Source organism: Taudactylus pleione, unplaced genomic scaffold, assembly GCF_031769625.1.
Source record: "Taudactylus pleione unplaced genomic scaffold, aTauple2 ptg000041l, whole genome shotgun sequence".
Classification (NCBI taxonomy): Eukaryota; Metazoa; Chordata; class Amphibia; order Anura; family Myobatrachidae; genus Taudactylus; species Taudactylus pleione.
In genome coordinates, this window is record NW_028284443.1 from 17,582,661 (window position 1) to 17,600,172 (window position 17,512).

Here is a 17,512-nt window from a genome sequence, read left to right on the forward strand (position 1 = left end):
TCAGCTAGGTAATCAGTTTGATCTCCTTGCACATCTTGGTAGTTTAGGCTAGATATATGAGGACAATTATGTAGGTCCCTTAGGTCCTGGGGCATTAACCAGTAGGAAAAAAAAAACATCTTGCCTGGAGCTATTCAATTAATCTGCATTTTCCCAGTACAGTAAACCAACAGTAACGCGCACTAACCTATAGATTCTGCGTAGAGTGCTGGAATCTGAGTTTCCCTGCGTGGTAAAATGCAGAGTGTGCATTCTAATGTGGATTTTTCCTTGATTTTTCCTTGCAGCTCCTGAAGCTGTGAGGAAAAATCCACCCTCTGGAGCTTAGCGCACGGAGTTCCCGCAGCTAATTGAATGTATGTCCAATTAGTTGAGAACTAAACCCCATTGCTAAGAGAATCCCCCCCTTAGTGTCTGCTAGATGGCTTACACTAGATCTTCTACTTCCTGTAAAGAATACTCATAAGGATTAGAGCTTTTAGCGAACTCCTCTTTGTCCTGGGAGGAAAATTCCTAGTCTGATCCCACCCAGGACCACCAAAATTGTATACTTCTACAGTCCTGAAGTGGTGGCAGATTCCATGATCCTTTCCAAGTTAGAGCAAACGTTTACCAGACACTGCACTGACTTTGACAGTCATTTAGCCTTCGTTAGTACTGCTGCAGAGGAGGTACCCAAATGCCTCTGGTTGAGAGACAGGAAGGAAGTGTCACTCTCCAAGTCTCCCCTGTGCCAAGGCTGGGTCTTGTCATCTCAGAGGGAGCACATCCGTTGGTCCTCACCCTCACTTGCCATGCATAAGGCAACAACCCAGATTAGCACAGCAATATGTTATGGCATTTGGAGCTAGCAAAAATTTGCCACTGTGCCTTCAGATTTAACCCTTGATGTACATTCCTTACCAGATATGATAGAACATGAGGGAAGGTGAAAAGGTAGATGTGTACCTGCAAAAACAGATACAGGCCAATGAAAAAGGAATAAGAAAAAAACAGACAAAGCAACCAAATACCTAATATACTCCTACTCTGCAGATACAAAGGATAGAAGAGGAGAAGCTTCTGCTGCTGTCTTTTTGGTGTGTTTGCTACTGCAAGGGAACCCCACCAATGAAGAGGTGTTTTGTAGGGGCAGCACCTCAACTCAAGACTCAGTACCAAAGGGATGGCTGCTGTCCAGAAGCACTGCAATATGCCTTCCTGTGGCTAGTATGGAGCTGCCAGTACCCCAAAGCCATGCATTCAGTGCACAGGCTAATGCTGGTCCTGGTGCCTGACTGATCTGGATCCCGGTCACAACAGGTGTCAGCCATGAAAAAGAGTGCCCACTCCCCTCGGAAGATCCCCCAGTGCACTCTTGTTACCAGTGTCCCCCACATGTATGAAAGAGAAAAGGCCTTTTGAAATAAAAGTATAGGCAATATTTCCAGTATACAGCACAGTCTGCAGGAGGTCTGGTGTTTGCAGAAAAAAATACTTTTTTCCCATACCTAACTAAGCCACACTCTTTTAGAAGTGCTAATGTGAGCTGACCATATGCACAGTATTGCATATACCTGCGTTCCCTAAACACAATATGAGGTACTAGTGTCCCTAACTCTTGAGTACAACTATCGACAGTGCATGTACCCATGCATTAGAGATAAGATGACTGTTTGCAATATAGGCCAATTGTGTTTTATTTTGCTTAACCTATAACTCTACAAATGTGGATTGATTTTTATATGTAGATTCCTATTTTTTAACAGATATATGAAAACATATATATACAGGATGTTTGAAAACCTTTAAAGTATCACCATTTCTTTAATTCCCGAAATTGTAAAGATTTATTCCACTAAAAAAAAAAGATATATAACTATTGATATGTTGTCTATTAATGATGTAAACTTTTTTTTTGTTTTATTTTACATAATGTGGCTTGTGGTTTGATTTACATGCATATTTTTGTGATTTTGCAGCTCTATGAGGCATATTCAATTGGGGGTGAGAATAGCAAAAAAATCCCGCACCCACAAGGTTTTCTTGCAGGTGCGGGATTTTTGCTATTCAATTAGGAGCAGCGTTATTGTTTTGGTTTTTTTTGAGCGCCGGGAGGTTTTATTTTGCTCACCTCCAGAGCACGACCAATTTTTCCTAAAGTCCACAATATCGGGAGCGCACACACCCGCGATAATCCAAATTTGGGCGCAAGGTTTTTTCCGCACTAAACCTCGTGCCAATTGAATATGCCCCTAAATGTTCATTAATAATCATGTTATGAATGTACTCTTTAATTCTCTGTATGTAGGTCACTAACCTTTTGTAATGAGCTCTTAGATGTATTTTTTTATGACCTTTTATGATATATTAAAGACTAGAGTACTAAGAAGCAATTAAAGCTTAACATTGTATCTGTAATATTTAACTAGATAACTATAATTATGCTAGCCATGCATCCCACAGTAAGCTAACCCCATACTGCCGTCTATTTTTGTCAGGTACAAAGCCATCAGTCTGAGACAAGTGAAAAGGTAAATGCTTTAACACATAACAATATAACACTACAAGATGAAAACAACATTCTTAAACAACAACTGGAACAAGTACGATCTCATTGTCAAGAGGAGGAGAGCAGATACATTGACGAAAATGAGATGTTAAAAGAAAAAATTGAAGATCTAAGAAAAGATCTAAAAATTAATGAGGAATCATTCACCCAAACTGTAATCCAATGCAATGGACAGCTTAATTCACTAAAAACCGAGACAACTATGCTCTGTTCCAAGCTAGAGCATGAGAAACAAGGCAAGGAAAGAATAGAGACTGAACTGGAGGCAGTACGTTCACGGTTGAACTCTGCATTACAAGAACTTGAGAAAAGTCAGACAATAAAAACGGACACTGAGCGCACCTTGCAAAGAGAACGTGATGAATGGTTGCGTTCCAAAGACAAACTAACTCACGAGCTGTCCAGCTTGCACGAGAGCAACGGCAACCTGTCCCAGCAGCTAAGCAGAGCAGAAGCCAAGGCAAACAGTTTCGAAAATGAGCTTCACAGAACAGGATTAACTCTGCAAGAGAGAGCTCTCTTTTTAGAAAGTACACAAAGGGACTTAACACAAGCACAGTGCAAAATAAAAGATCTTGAACAAACCCTGCAGGTGGAAAAAAATCAGATTAGCAAAAGCACTATAAAGCATGAGTCCATGCAGGAAAGACTGGCCCAGGTTACCAGTGAGAATATGCAGCTTCGGCAGCAGCTGGAAGATGTGCAAAATAAGGACATAATCAAAGAAAAGACTGTCAGTGAGGTGCAGGACAGATTTACAGATCTGTTCAGTAAGCTGCGAGCTGATTCTGAGAGACAAGTTCACATAATTGAAGAAAGGAACAAGGATTTGATCAATAAGTCTAATGAACATAGAGAACAAATTTATAAGCTGGAAACTGAAAAAGTGGAACGGGAGGTAGGAATCATTTTATATGTGACTATTGGCTTTATCATAATAAAACGGTTGGCATCATTTAGATAAAACTTAAGTAACTTATAAGATAATAGATCCTATACTGTTAATTATAAAGATTTTTGAAGGTTCCTTCAAATTGTTATACTGACATGCACTGCGCAGTATTACAGCCGTCTGTTTGCATGCTTAGCACAATGAAAAAAGATCAGGCATCCGGGGTCATTGAAAAGCACACCTTCCCCTTCTGTAACCTACATTATAGTGTATTGCATAGGAAACTCTGCTTGTCTCTTATACAGTAATACTCACAAATTCCATTGCCACCTTGAGAGAGAGGGGGGGGGGGGGGGCTGGGGGGAGGGTTAGGTTTAGGGCTCCCGGGGGGGGGGACTTAATGTTAGGCACCGCCCGGGGGGAGGTTAGGGTTAGGCACCCCCCCGGGGGACTTTGGTTTAGGCGGCGGGGAAGGGGGGGTTAGGTTTAGGCACAGACGGCGAGGTTAGGGTTAGGCACCCTAAAGGAGGGTTAGGGGGTAAAATTAGGTTAGTTTATACTTACCTGGGGACGATCGGGATTTCCTCCTTTGTCGGGCTGCTGCTGCCGGGATACTGTTTCCGACCTCAAGGAATGGCAAAGTTCTAACATCAGTTCAGTGTGTTTAAGCATTATCCTTTTGTTTGATTACACTTTAGTCAGAAAATTTATAAATGACTTCTAGAAATATATACCACTTAACCTATAATTTCTACACACATACATATGAGATATTAATATAAAATATAGATCCCTCCAGATCTTAGACAATCTATATAGCTTCTTCATGAGATTAGTAGTCATCACTGATACAGGAATTGGGCCTAGGTCGATATAGTACAGATATATACAGGGATCACCTTAGATCTGCACTGGATAATTTTGCTTTGATGTAACTACCCTACAAGGAATATTATAAAGACCTGGGATAGCCACTTTGTCCACTTGAAGCATAGCAGCCGGATGGTGCCAAAAACCTTATCTGACCTGATGATCTTTATCTGAAGTTACTGTGGTTTGGTTCTAGGCCTCAGTAAAATAAAGGCAACCCATCTATGTGACCAGACACACTTCTCTAAATATTCCACAGTCCTTTAAAGTAGATTCAACATAACTGACACCTGTAGTACTAACACACAATGACTGTCATAGGATAATCAGATGTGTTTTAGGAGTCACTAAGGTAACTATTGTGTATACTATATATAGTCTGTTTCTGTAATATTGGGCCATTGTGAAGTTCTCAAATTGCGTGATGAAATATCACCTATTTAAAACTTGTAGCAGAAGAACATGGTTTGGTTTAACCTGTGAAATGCTCTGTAAGAGCACATGATCTATTTCAGTTTTTATTTGTTAGTACAGTGCTTTTTCCATGCTACAGGATAGAAATCCCCCCCAATTTGGAAATGGCACATTTATATAGTTATGTTATTATTTTCTTAACCCAGTATTGGCTAACCTTGACACTCCAGCTGTTATGGAACTACATAACCCAGCATGCACTGCTACAGTTTTGCTATTAGGGCATGCTAAAACTGTGGCAGGGCATGCTGGGATATATAGTTCCACAACAGCTGGAGAGTGTCAAGGTTAGCCAAAACTGTCTTAACCCATAATCCAGTCATAATTATGTCACTTTCCCCTTTGCAACCAATCTGACACAACCAGCTCTCACCTGAAACCGTTGTGACACTTGTGTAACAAAGGTTTAATCAAAAACAGCCACCTGGTATGTCTAAAAATTATTAAACCCCTCTTTTTTTCTATCGCACAGTAATTATTACTTTCACCACCACCACCATATCCTAGATTTCGTTCAAGGACTCATCCTTAAGGAATTCTTCAGGTCATCCTCCCTTGTATATCTACAATTTACTTTAATCAGAGACAACGTTCCTAAAACGCTTTCCCCTGTCAGTAGCTATGCAGGGTAAAAAAATAAAACAATTTGTAGCTAGAATTGGATATGAGTTGTAAGAACACGGACTCAGGACTTTATTAAATGTTCTAATTTAATATGGAAAGAATATCAACAATTTCTTCAGTACAAAAAAACAGTGATAATAAATTACATATATAGGGCCATATCCACTTAGCTGCGAAAAAGTGAAAACTAAACGTCTGAGTGTTTTGGTGCAATTTTTTTGTGTCTTTTGTCTATGCGCGCTCCCTTTTTTTGCACTATCCTATTACAAAAGACACACACGCATTCTTGCGAAAACTGTGCAAGATGAAACCAACAAAGTACAGCTCATTTTGGGGAAATCAGTCTGTACCCCTTAAAAAGGCTACTGACATAGGAAATCATTTTAGAAGTGTATTAGAGACCCAAATAAAAGTATTTGGGGTTCTTACATTGTGTTAAATGGCTATTATATGCATATTTGTATAAAATTGGAAAAATTATAAAAAGCAAGTTTTTTGGGGCAAAATAAATGCAGTTAAATTAGAGGTTCATGAAAATGGGTGCAAGTATATTTGTGTATCCTAAAAACGCACTTCTATAAAATAATGTTAAAAATACCCCTACTGCAGCCACCTGCAATGTTTGAAACATGTGTCCCAGCTATACAACCCCCCAAAATACCTGACCCACTACTTTAAACCCATTTTCCAATACTTTTTTCACCCCAAAAATGACATGTAATTATTGGCCAAAGTATGACAATTTTTGTCATAAGGAAGGGGGGGTTTAAGGGGTTCTGAAATAAATCCCCACATTTTTAATCAAAAACAGGGATTTTGCCAATTGTTTCACCTGCTCTGCCTGTATCTGCAATCCTATGGCTTCGGCCACAGGATTGCATGATACGTATTTTTGTGCGAAAAGTTTGCACCTGCAAACACTTATCGCCAAAATGCGGCCTTTCGCGGCTAATTAGATATGCTCATAGAATAGAAATTGCACAGTATTCTCTAAAATAATAAGGATATAAATACAGAAATTAGCACACTTACAAAGTTTGGTCTCTGGCCTTGATTCCCTACGGAACACAATTCTGCTTATACGCACACAACGCAGTTGCTAATATCAGCGGTGCTATTTAAATGTGCGCATTCACATTGTGATCGCAGGCAGACCTAAGGACACCCACTTTCCCTTACATCTGTATACTAGGGCAACATGGCGAAACAATCAGTAACATCGGACCCATATGCACACTTGCACAAGCCCAGACCTTACTCAGAAATTGCTAACGGCCACGCACGCTATCAGTGCTATGGCTGCTTATGGCCACGCAGTTGATAATTTATGCACGCCTCTGCAAACGCAGTTTCCATCGCAAATGCTAGTTTGCACACTGCAATGCATGTGCAGAACGCAACAATCGACCGATTGCGTGTCTTTGCCATTGCGTTCCTTGCTGGTGGGAGTCACTGTAAAAGGATGACCACATCTCAGTATGATAATTGACCAACTAGAATATGACAGACTGTGACTGACGTGATTTTATGCTGCTCCACACTTTCCTTTGCATATAACGGATTATTTGGGGCATCTCATGTATTATGCAGAATTTAGTTAGATCAGTATCAAAAGCCTATAATTGTTCATTTTCAAATTTTCCTTTCTCTCTTGTACTATCATCAAATAACCAACTGTATTTCTGACTTTGAAATTTAGAATGTGAGAATTGTAGCAACTGGCAAATATTACAAACCTCACCGTTCTATCGCTTGCAGATAGTATGTATTGTGTGTGTGCGGGTGTATTTCTCAAGTAATTTTTTTTTCTGATAACAAGTACATTTGTCCAATAGTGTGACACACATGACTTTTAAATATGTAGTTTCTTTGTTTTGTGTTTCTAGCAGTTTACTGCTACTCTATTGACACTATACCAGATTTTGAGGCTCTGAGCCCTGGCTAATCTAAATACAGTCAGGTGCATAAATATTGGGACATTTACAGAATTTTCATATTTTGGCCTCTATTCACCACCACAATGGCTTTGAAATGAAACAAACAAGATGTGCTTTATCTGCAGACTTTCAGATTTAATTTGAGGGTAATTACATCCAAATCAGGTGAACGGTGTAAGGAATTACAACGGTTTCTATATGTGCCTCCCACTTTTTAAGGGGCCAAAAGTAATGGGACTATCAACTCAAAAGCTATTTCATGGACAGGTGTGGGCTATTCCCTTGTTATTTCGTTATCAATTAAGCAGGTAAAAGGTCTGGAGTTGATTCTAGGTGTGACATTTGCATTTGGAATCCGTTGCTGTCGACTCTCAATATGAGATCCAAAGAGCTGTCACTATCAGTGATGCAAGCCATCATTTGGCTGAAAAATCAAAACAAACCCATCAGAGAGATAGCAAAAACATTAGGTGTGGCCAAATCAACTGTTTGGAACATTCTTAAAAAGAAAAAACGCACCGGAGAGCTCAGCAACACCAAAAGACCCGAAAGACCACGGAAAACAACTGTGGTGGATGACAGAAGAATTATTTCCCTGGTGAAGAAAAACAAAACAGTTGGCCAAATCAAGAACACTCTCCAGGAGGTAGGTGTATATGTGTCAAAGTCAACAATCAAGATAAGACTTCACAAGAGTGAATATAGAGGGTTCACCACAAGATGTAAACCATTGGTGAGCCTCAAAAGCAGGAAGACCAGATTAGAGTTTGCCAAACAACATCTAAAAAAGCCATTAGTTCTGGAACAACATCCTATGGACAGATGAGACAAAGATCAACTTGTACCAGAGTGATGGGAAGAGAAGAGTATGGAGAAGGAAAGGAACTGCTCATGATCCAAAACTTACCACCTCAACAGTGAAGCATGGTGGTGGTAGTGTCATGGTGTGGGCATGGCCAATGGAACTGGTTCCCTTGTATTTATTGATGATGTGACTGCTGACAAAAGCAGCAGAATGAATTCTGAAGTGTTTTGGGCAATATTATATGCTCTTATTCAGTCAAATGCTTGAGAACTCATTGGACGGCGCTTCACAGTGCAGATGGACAATGACCCGAAGCATACTGCAAAAGCAACCAAAGAGGTTTTTAAGGCTAAAGTGGAATGTTATGCAATGGTCAAGTCAGTCCCCTGACCTGAATCCGATTGAGCATGCATTTCACTTGATGAAGACAAAACTGAAGGGAAAATGCCCCAAGAACAAGCAGGAACTGAAGATATGTGCAGTAGAGGCCTGGCAGAGCATCACCAGTGATGAAACCCAGCGTCATGGTGATGTCCTATGCGTTCCAGACTTCAGGCTGTAATTGCCTGCAAAGGATTTGCAACAAAGTATTAAAAAGTGAAAGTTAGATTTAGGAGTGTTTAATATGTCCCATTACTTTTGGCCCCTTAAAAAGTGGGAGGCACATATAGAAACCGTTGTAATTCCTACACCGTTCACCTGATTTGGATGTAATTGCCCTCAAATTAAATCTGAAAGTCTGCAGTTAAAGCACATCTTGTTTGTTTCATTTCAAAGCCATTGTGGTGGTGAATAGAGGCCAAAATATGAAAACTCTGTCAATGTCCCAATATTTATGCACCTGACTGTATGTATAACACCTTTAGGATGATATTGTATGCTTAATACAGTAGTACAAGCAAAACCTCCTAGTTGGGTGGTGGTGCACCCAAGAGCAAAGTAGTAACTTATAAAGAAAAGCACCCAGAGAGGGCAAAGTACTCTATATAGGGGTTCTCAACTTGAGTATTTAATAATTAACTTTTATTAGTATATTATATTTAAAAAAAAATCCTTATGACAATTGCCAAATAAACACACATTATTAGAACAATCAGGATAAAAGTATTTATTGGAAGATAACCAGAGAACAAAAGGGTGTAACCAGACCGGTCTTATAAATTAACACCTGCTCAGTAAGAGTGCAAGTAGATAGGGAGAAAAGTAAAGTATAACAAAACATATACAGTAAAAAAGTAGAACACTCATATTAAAAATATATCGGCCCCATAGAAGTAATGAATTTCTTGGTTACTCCCAATGTACTTATATATAGCACCGTGTCACTAAATCTGTGAGTTCCTTCATGCGTTGTGTCTATGGTAAATTCCAAACACAAACTGTTAATTTTTGCTTCATTCTTATTAACACTTGCTAACACTTTAGTCTTTCACTGGTGAGCTTCCCTGGGGTGGCTGGCTATCGCCGGCTCTTTGGGGTTCTGCACCCCAGACTTTGACCAAGTATTAGGGATCTCCAGTAATCGGAGAAGCCGTGATGTGGCCTGAAGGCTTAGCCATATTTTTAAAAAATATGGCTAAGATCTCTGAATTATTTACCACGATGTAGATTTTCAAATTGTATTGCTGATTTCATTCTGAGTGCTGGGGGGATACTTTTTGTTGTTTCTTGTATAGAATAACCCCTCCCTTACATGCACCTGAGTGATATTACTGAGCAGCTACAAACATGTATTGCTAAACTGTATTATATACACACTATGAAAATAGATTAAAGTGTTCTGAAACTGAAATTACTTTTTAGATTTACCTTGAAAGTTGTCTGTTGACATATAAACTAACACGTGGTATTTATGCTTAATTTCCCAATGTTTTATGCATTAGAAATGCATGTACTACTTAGAGTATAAACTACAAATGGATGATTTTATCTTAGAGTACTATAAGACAACTTCAGCAGGAACTTGCCGATGCTCTGAAGAAGTTATCAATGTCTGAGGCATCTCTTGAAGTTATAACACGTTATCGAAATGCCCTTGAAGAGGAAAAACAACACCTTCTGAAAGAACTAGAGAAACTCAGAGCGAAGGTAAAGAACGTGGACTTACACTTAATGGAGGGCTTTTGGACAATGTTAGGTTTCTGTTTATTTGTATTTTCTGTTGCAGCTACAAGATCTTGAAGACCAATTTATTCAATCAGAAAGACGTAACCATCAGATAAAGAATGCATTGGATGATAAAGAGAGAGAAGTAAACGCTGCATTTCAGAAGATGCAGGAAGTTTCATCTGAAAGAGCTGGTGCTGTGAAAGCAGCTAAACAGCTGGAGGATCATGTGCAAAAGTAGGTTCAAATATTTTATCAAGATATATAGGTTTATTACATCATTTTATCATTCATCATGGCCACACCTAGGTCAACCCTTCCACTTGACCTGGAAGTGAATACGCCTATCATTTAGTTGGACCTCAAATAAGGAGCCATTTTGGACAGGATTCATCCATTTAGCTCTTGGGCTTAGTCACATATCATTTCTTGCTTTGTGGCCTATTGGTGCACTTTTAAGATGGCTGCACACACTGCTTATTAGCAGTTACTGACTGCTACCCCTGACCCCCCCCCCCCCCCTCCCCACACACACACACACACACACACACACACACACACACCCTTGTTGCCTGACTATGATGATGATTAGGCTCATTTTGCTAATCAAAATTTACTTGATGGCTGCAAACACAGTATTTGTAAGCATATATGCCAGCTCTTTTAAGCATTTTCAATACCTTTTGTTGACGTACAAGGACGTAATTCTATGAACATTAGAAGGAAAAAAGTTCTAATAATCACATAGCATATCATCCCTATTAAAGCCAAAAATAAAGTGCATATATGAAGTAAATACCATTTTAAGTATCTGCCACTGCAGCTTTGATTCAAAAAACAATTCATATATTAAAGAAGATAAATATAAAAACTAAGGCACATAAAAACAATGTGATGGGTGCTCGCAGATTTTAATAGGCATTCTACACTACATACCCCAAAACAAGTATATAGCACGACTCCATCTATAATGGTAATTCTTTTTAAAAAATTGGCATAAACTTTCTACCACTATAGATAAATATTCCATGTTCCACAGTAGTATTTACCAATTTAATCCATTCCTTTATCAGCCATCTACAATCCAGCAATGCATTTTGTAGCCAGCATAAAAAAATTGATGCACTTATTAAGACATAAGAAAACTATATTTGGTTATAAACATTTCAAATATTCTATTTTCAAATGCTTGTTTTTGTACGGAAAGTAAGTGGAATCACCTAAAATGTCCTTATAATTAATTTAACCATGTGCATTTTCTTCAGCTTGCATCTTACACGTATACTGGCTAACCAGTATCCCCCCTTCTTTGCATCATGATATCAAAAAGGATTTTTGCAGCAATCCTTACAAATGATCAACTCAAAAATACTAGTGAATTCAATAATGGTAAAGATTTATCTTAACTACATATTAAAAAGACAACTGGTTACATAAAGTATAGTTGTCCTCCGAGACCACACACTAAATTGAATGCAGTCCATCTGTGTACAATTGAATGATTTCCTTAATTTAATTTAAAAATATAAATAAATATAGTTGTCTGTGAGGATCCCACAATTGGTTAATGCATTTTGAAGAAGAGCATCATGAAGATAAAAGGTCATTTAAAGCAAATCTGAAAAATTCTTAATGAAAAGAAAAATCAGGGCAAACATATAAGAATATTTGAAAGCCTTATAACCGTGAGTACTGTTCAGTACATGAAGTAATGTGAAAAATATGACCTATGTTACATGATAGACATGGCATATATTGGCCATGGTAAAATACTTTGAGCAGTATACAAATCTGCGCTTTATGGTAGGCAAGAGTGGCATAAACAAAAATTGCATAGAAACTCCTTACAATTTGCCAGAAGAATATGAAATACACTTAAAACATGGACTGTAATGGCGGAATTTGGGAAACCCTGGTATAAGGATATTCACGCTTGAGTCCAGATTGTTAAATTAAATTGACTGAGTTACTAAGTAAGTCACCTGTGCTCAAGCATGGATATCCTTAAAACCTGGACTGTAATGGCGGAGTTTGGGAACCTCTGACTTATATCATTGGAAAGAAAATCTATGGTCTTATTAGAACAGGAGTAAGATGTAATTTGGGGGGAAAAACTGGGAAACAAAAACTGCTGCAGACTGCTTTCCCAGCATGCCACTGACAAAATATATATCACACCTCAATTCTATTGAGAATATGTGGATTGGCTTGAAAATTGATTTTTACCAATGGTCCTCATATTATAACCTGATGGACTATGAGTCATTTTGCAAAGTGAAATGGGTGAAAATTGCAGGATCCAGATGTTCAGAGTTGTTAGACCTCTACCAAAGTAGATCCACAATTGTAACTGCAGCTAATGGTTCCTCTACTAATTATTGAAACAAAGATGAGATGAATGCTTATGCATTAGTGTTATTAAAGTAAAATAATTTAAGTCCAATCAGCTAACTTGGAGTTCCAAAGTCCTAGAGATCTATTCGCAAAAAAAAATACAAAGATTACCATCAATACAATGTCACGCGTGGTTGACACCAACAGAAGTCTTAAGTCCTGAACGAACTGACTTCCAAGGGTCAATGTGATACAATTTAGAAGTTATCATTCAAATAGTCCTTTGGGAATAATGTAATTGGATAAAGGCAGGGATCTGAGTGTACTCCGTTGACTAGGTCAGGATCTTCTCCCTTGTCTGAGTGGCTGGATCTTAATAGAACCTGAGGGTCCCGTTGAAGAGTATCCCATGCTGGATTTCCCTTGTATTCCGCTATCATGAGGGGAGGAATGAGTTTTAGGGGCAGAGACCGTTTTAATATTTGACATTTACCCTATAGTAGTTGTAATATATAGAAAAACTTTAAAGTTTCTGTTTATTGCTAACATTTTAGTGTATTTTCTGTTAATCATTGATCATAATTCCCAAATTACATTTTGATTCCATGAAAATATGAAGTGTGTGTAGTAAGAGAATATTTTCCTATCCACCCTGTGGTACAAATATCTTTTAGTAACGGCTCCTTATCAATGTCATACAAATTTTTATTTTGTAGTGTCTTATATTTTATCATAGAAATATATATATTTTTTTCCAGACTTGAAATTGAAAATGCCAAAATTGAGGCAACTGCAAAACAACAAATGGGACAAATTGATATACTTCAGAAAGAGTTACATGAGGCAGTTTCTGTAAGTCCCTTATTTCTCAGATATTCATTACTATTGGTGACAGATTGCCGATTTCTGTTGCACTGCAAATCTAGACACACACCAGAACATTAGCTGCTTCTTTAGTATATGGACTCTAAGGTAAGAGTTAACTACAAGTTATAAAGTCAGGCTAAAAACAAGTGTTATGCAGCAAAGTTAATGTGGGTAATTATCGTAATGCTAATTACAAGCTAGTAGTTGAGTCAAAATAGACCTTTTTAGATATTTGTCTTCCTGCTTACATGTTTTATAGATTCGAAATCGGTTGGAAGATTTAGTAACTAATTTGCAGTCATCAAAAATTGGCTTGGAAGAGAAGATAAACAATCAGGTATGTAAGAACTGTTCCATAGAGCAGAGGTTCCCAAACTCTATCATTACAGTCCAGGATTTAAGGATATCCATGCTTAATTCCCGATAGTTAAATCAAACGGAGGTACTAATTAAGTCACCTGTGCTCAAGGATGGATATCCTTAAAAAGTGGACTTTGGGAACCTCTGCCAAGGACATTTAATATAGTCCTTTTCGCCATCGCCCTATGGGGGGACTCTGGGCTATAGAAGGCTCAGGCAGGAGTTTTGACATTTTAAGAAACCTGACATAATTGTGAAACTCCTCCTCCTCTATATGCCCTAGCCTTCTGGGAATACATTTTCCCCATGTCCATGAGCATGGTGTTTTGGCTCAGTGCTGCCTACGGCAATATAAGAAATTTGATAATCAATTAGTTTTCATTTTATTTATTCTCAACAAGTCATCAGTCGCTGCAGCAGTTGTCAACTTTGACCCAGTCTTTTACAGAGCTTAATCAGCTCACTACTTCCCAAGTGAGTGAGCGGAGATGTTATTCCTTCCATCTGCTCCCTCACAACTTTAGGTAAAGAACCTATTCAGAGTGGCAAGTGTTCCCAGGGACACCCTTCACACTTCCTCTGAGGAGCTGGTTTGGATTCAAAGCCTCATTAAGTCAGTTCAGGAATTAGTGAGGGTTTACTCATCCTGTAAAAGGATTTTAGAATTGATCTCCTCAGCTAGACACTGCAATCACCAGAGTCCAGCAGTGGTTGAGTCTTGGGAGGGAGTAGACTTTGAGTTTTCCTCTCAGGAAGAAAACTAAAGTGGCTGATGACTCAGACCTTGAAGATTCCACATATTTTGGATGAGGACACTTGTAGAAAGCATGGTGTGGAGGACCTGGTGCGGGCAGTAAAGAGGGAGAGTGAGGACCTGTTACTCAAAAATTATTATTGTTCCATTAAAAAAAGAAACAGTATTTTCTTTTCTTTCCTGTCCTCAAAGGACAATATTTACCTAGTGAGACTTCAGACGTGTATCTTCTCCCTAGTGAGGATACTGAAAAATGGAAGTTCCCTCAAAATGTGGATGTCCCCAGAGCATCTGTCAAATACTTATTCTGATTCCAAATGCTGTGTGTCTTAGCCACAGATAGGACATGCAAAGCGATCTTATGGTTCATATATTCATATATTGCTGTTGGTCCACTACAAGATCTGAAAATGACTGCACGATTACGACATTGTAATCGTTCAGGCGTTTGTCAGTCGTGTGATGATCCTGCACTGAACGAGCAGACGTTCAGTGTAGGGTCATCAATCATCTTGAAACATGCTGAACCTGACTATATCGTCAGGTTGACCAGCATGTTTGAAAGATGATAGATGTCTAAACGACCTGCGGGCACGCGCATCGCTGGTCGTTTTAGACACTTTTGCAAATGATTTGCAAACAATTGAACAAACAATTTTTCAACTTAATAGTCTAGTGCAGGCCTGGCCAACCTGCTGCTTACAAGGAAGGTTAGCCTACATCTATGCCTCTATGCTGCTTACAAGGAAGATTAGCCTACATCTATGCTGCTTACAAGGACGGTTGGCCTACATCTATGGCTCTATGCTGCTTACAAGGAAGGTTAGCCTACATCTATGCCTCTATGCTGCTTACAAGGAAGGTTAGCCTACATCTATGCCTCTATGCTGCTTACAAGGAAGGTTAGACTACATCTATGCTGCTTACAAGGAAGGTTAGCCTACATCTATGCCTCTATGCTGCTTACAAGGAAGGTTAGCCTACATCTATGCCTCTATGCTGCTTACAAGGAAGATTAGCCTACATCTATGCTGCTTACAAGGACGGTTGGCCTACATCTATGCCTCTATGCTGCTTACAAGGAAGGTTAGCCTACATCTATGCCTCTATGCTGCTTACAAGGAAGGTTAGCCTACATCTATGCCTCTATGCTGCTTACAAGGAAGATTAGCCTACATCTATGCTGCTTACAAGGACGGTTGGCCTACATCTATGCCTCTATGCTGCTTACAAGGAAGATTAGCCTACATCTATGCCTCTATGCTGCTTACAAGGAAGGTTAGACTACATCTATGCTGCTTACAAGGAAGGTTAGCCTACATCTATGCCTCTATGCTGCTTACAAGGAAGGTTAGCCTACATCTATGCCTCTATGCTGCTTACAAGGAAGATTAGCCTACATCTATGCTGCTTACAAGGACGGTTGGCCTACATCTATGCCTCTATGCTGCTTACAAGGAAGGTTAGCCTACATCTATGCCTCTATGCTGCTTACAAGGAAGGTTAGCCTACATCTATGCTGCTTACAAGGAAGGTTAGCCTACATCTATGCCTCTATGCTGCTTACAAGGAAGGTTAGACTACATCTATGCCTCTATGCTGCTTACAAGGAAGGTTAGCCTACATCTATGCCTCTATGCTGCTTACAAGGGAGGTTAGCCTACATCTATGCATCTATGCTGCTTACAAGGAAGGTTAGCCTACATCTATGCCTCTATGCTGCTTACAAGGAAGGTTAGCCTACATCTATGCCTCTATGCTGCTTACAAGGGAGGTTAGCCTACATCTATGCCTCTATGCTGCTTGCAAGGAAGGTTAGCCTACATCTATGCCTCTATGCTGCTTACAAGGAAGGTTAGCCTACATCAGTGTTGGCTAACCTTGACACTCCAGCTGTTGTGGAACTATATATCCCAGCATGCCCTGCCACAGTTTTAGCATGCCCTAATAGCAAAACTGTAGCAGTGCATGCTGGGTTACGTAGTTCCATAACAGCTGGAGTGTCAAGGTTAGCCAACACTGGCCTACATCTATGCCTCTATGCTGCTTACAAGGAAGGTTAGACTACATCTATGCTGCTTACAAGGAAGGTTAGCCTACATCTATGCCTCTATGCTGCTTACAAGGAAGGTTAGCCTACATCTATGCTGCTTACAAGGAAGGTTAGCCTACATCTATGCCTCTATGCTGCTTACAAGGAAGGTTATCCTACATTTAAGCATTACTATGGAAATTACTTCAATAATTGGAGGAGCTTACATTGGAGCAGAGAAACTTAGTAGTGGAAATGTGAGAGCACATTCTACCAGATCATTTAACACCACCTGGGTGTCACCGGATGGTGCCTCGATTTAACAGTTGTGAGGAGCCACCTGTCCTCTATCCATACATTGAGTTTTACAGATTCAATGTGTTTGCATCCAAAGACTCTAGTTGTGGATGTAAGTTGTTGCTCAAGGCACCGTCAGAGAGCACTCTCCCAGAGGGGGAAGTGCCTTGATGCTCCCATGGTTCCAGTATCTCCTATTATCTTTTCTCTGACTCCATTGAGAGTCACTGAATGCCCACCCTTTACGTTCAGACTCTTGCTTCTTTTTCTTATTTCTGTTTTTGCTGGTGTCGCAAGGTGTGCTGTGTGGCTTGATTTTACATAACTGATTCACAGTAGACTAGAGGGAGAGAAGTTTCACACTTGTGTCAAATTTCTTAAAGTGCCAATAATGCATGAAAACTCTGTTTGCTATAGTTGTAGTGTCCCACAAAGTAATAAAAAGATGTAACGTAACGGCAAATATCCAATTTTTTAGCGCAATGTACAAGTAACTCTACAGCTTTGTCACATGACAGTCTTTAACAAATGATGGCATAGTATTGCCGTTATTCAGTGTTTGTAGTTAGTGCCCTGATGCAGCCTGCTGATTGGTTATTTTATGTACAC

General features: G+C 39.3%; 1 protein-coding gene across 4 annotated transcripts in view; it reads left to right on the forward strand.

Annotated features, from left to right (window-relative positions):
- ANKRD26 (ankyrin repeat domain 26) overlaps window positions 1-17,512 on the forward strand; it is a 130,111-nt gene that overhangs the window by 85,449 nt on the left and 27,150 nt on the right. For all 4 annotated transcript variants that reach the window (XM_088457675.1, XM_088457677.1, XM_088457678.1 and 1 more), the window contains 5 exons: window positions 2,481-3,449; window positions 10,089-10,241; window positions 10,321-10,496; window positions 13,352-13,445; window positions 13,720-13,797. In XM_088457675.1, coding sequence (XP_088313801.1) covers window positions 2,481-3,449; window positions 10,089-10,241; window positions 10,321-10,496; window positions 13,352-13,445; window positions 13,720-13,797 — 1,470 coding nt within the window. The remainder of the gene's footprint in view (window positions 1-2,480; window positions 3,450-10,088; window positions 10,242-10,320; window positions 10,497-13,351; window positions 13,446-13,719; window positions 13,798-17,512) is intronic.